This window comes from Stegastes partitus, unplaced genomic scaffold (assembly GCF_000690725.1).
Source record: "Stegastes partitus isolate 25-593 unplaced genomic scaffold, Stegastes_partitus-1.0.2 Scaffold2020, whole genome shotgun sequence".
Lineage (NCBI taxonomy): Eukaryota > Metazoa > Chordata > Actinopteri > Pomacentridae > Stegastes > Stegastes partitus.
In genome coordinates this window covers 85,577-87,769 of record NW_007579751.1, presented here as the reverse complement: position 1 = coordinate 87,769, position 2,193 = coordinate 85,577, and the positions used below count along the sequence as shown (strand labels likewise).

The following is a 2,193-nucleotide window of genomic DNA, read 5'->3' as shown; positions in this document are numbered from 1 at the left end:
ACACTGGTTGATTATTTCAGGGCTCGGTTCTGTTTAAACCCGGTTAAAGACTCTCCGTCTGCTGCTGCTGCCGATCGGTTGTGGTTCGTCCTCTGACTGTAATCCAACTCTCTGTGCTTTCTCGGCGTCTCCAGGACTCCGACCTCGTCCTGACCTTCAACCTGTCCATGCATCGCTCCTGGTGGATGGAGAACGGGCCGGGCTGCAGGGTGACTCCCATCGTGCCTCCCCCGTCCTGGGCGCCCGAGGACCACCGATATATTTCTATATCCGGCTGCCTGATGGATTTCCAGTTCATCGAGGTGGCTCACTCCTCGCTGCAGATACTCCTGGCTGTAAGTGCTGCAGCTGCACCGTCCTGCACGTCGTACAAACGCTCTGAGTTTATGCAGGAACAGATTTTAAACACACTGACACATCAATGGCATCATGTAAAACACACTTATGTCATTTCTTATGTGCAAAATTAGATCATTTCCTCTCTGCACACCTAATATCTGTGCGCCAACTGTCTAACTAAAGTCCCCGTTTAGCCTAGCTTAGCAACAGGCTAACAGGTGAAGAGCAAATGAATCAAGAAGTTTCCAGGTTTACTTCAACCTGCTGTATTTCTAATGAATGTCCATGTCGTGCATATGCTGCTCAGGGTAACAGCGTTTAGCGGTTCAGTTAGCGCTGAGCTTCCTGCAGCTTCTCCAGGAGTTTATGGCGTTAATAGCCGGAGTGAAACTGCAAATGCAAAACAAAACAGATTTTATACACACTGAGGCATCAACGGCATCATGTAAAACACATTTTCATTGTTTTTTATGAGCAGAATAAGCTCATTTCCCTTCTAAAAACCTAATATCTGTGCACCAACTATGTAGCTAAAGTCCCTGTTTAGCCTAGCTTAGCATCAGGCTAACAGCAAAACTCAGGTGAAGAGCAAATGAATCGACAAGAATCCAGGTGTATGTGAACCTGCTTTATTTCTAATTAATGTGGATGTTGTGCGTCTGTTGTCCAGATTCGTGCGTTTAGCGCTTTGGTTAGCGCTTTGGTTAGCGCTGAGCTAATTGAGTTTTTAAAGCGTTTTTAAGTCACTCTGGACAACTTGTAAGTCCTTTAAACAATTTCTGAGCTATTTTGGACGAATTCTAGACCATTTTTTGCCATTCTGGCCAAATTCTCTGTAGTTTTGGAGAAATTTTGAGCAAACATTTAACGTATTTTTGTAGTTTCAGACAACGTATTCTACTGCAGTTCTTCAAAATGTGTATAAAAGTATGGAAACATGGCTGCTGAGTGCATCTCCAGCTCCTCTGACTGAGTAATTTTGGAGAAATTAATCATTTTATGCAATTTTTTACTTTTGAATTGACTTTTTTATGTAAAATCGAGAAGCTGCAGGGAGCTGAAGGTTGTTCTCGAGCCTTTCTGTGTTGCTCCTTTTTCCCATTAACCTCTAATCTCAGCTGCATCACACGTTGATCTGCATTCATTGGAAATAATTTCATTTAAAATAAGCATCAAGCTTTGTTTTTTTTCTCTGCATGTAAACCGCTGCAGCACAATATTAATACATTATCACCTTATCGACCTGCTACAGTGATTTTTTTTGCCTTTTAATGCCTTTCTTTGGTCATTTAAGGTGAATATTTCCGTCCTTGTAGTGTTTTTTTCCGCTCTTTTAGCCGTAGAGCTCATTAATAGAAGTTTCTGTTGTTCTTTGTGTTCCTGGTGTTTTTACTCACCTGCAGTTCGGGCCACTTACTCGCCACCACATTAGGTTTAATGTATTCTGCAGAGTATTAGAGCCTCGCCAGCTTCTCTCTGGATCCGTTTGAGAGTAAAATAAAGCATCCAGGCCCCATTAAGTTAATAACTTCATACCCTCATTAACACACGGCGGGCCGGTAAGCTGCTTTAGGAACTCTGTCCGGGTTTTTCTCTCCATCGTCGCTGCAGGAAGCCATTTCCCTCTGCAGCCCTTCAGCCTCGTTTCATCTCAGCATCTTCGGGTGAATTAAACTTTCCTGTAGTTTGCTGTGTTTCACTGCTAAGTGTGGCTAGCATGTTTAGTAACTGGTTTCACTGAATATGTGATTAAAGTCTGCACACGAGTCAACTTCAGGTCATTTTACAACCGAAAATATTCCCAAATATCAGTCAAATTTATTAATCTAAGGAGTGATGTCATGTTAAAATGTC

At 42.6% G+C, this 2,193-nt stretch overlaps 1 protein-coding gene across 1 annotated transcript in view; it reads left to right on the top strand.

The window, feature by feature from the left end:
* Nucleotides 1–2,193, top strand: part of LOC103373586 (sodium/potassium transporting ATPase interacting 2) — a 64,189-nt gene that overhangs the window by 34,574 nt on the left and 27,422 nt on the right. Inside the window, exon 5 of the mRNA XM_008303502.1 lies at nt 135–335. Within this exon, the coding sequence (XP_008301724.1) occupies nt 135–335 (201 nt within the window). The remainder of the gene's footprint in view (nt 1–134; nt 336–2,193) is intronic.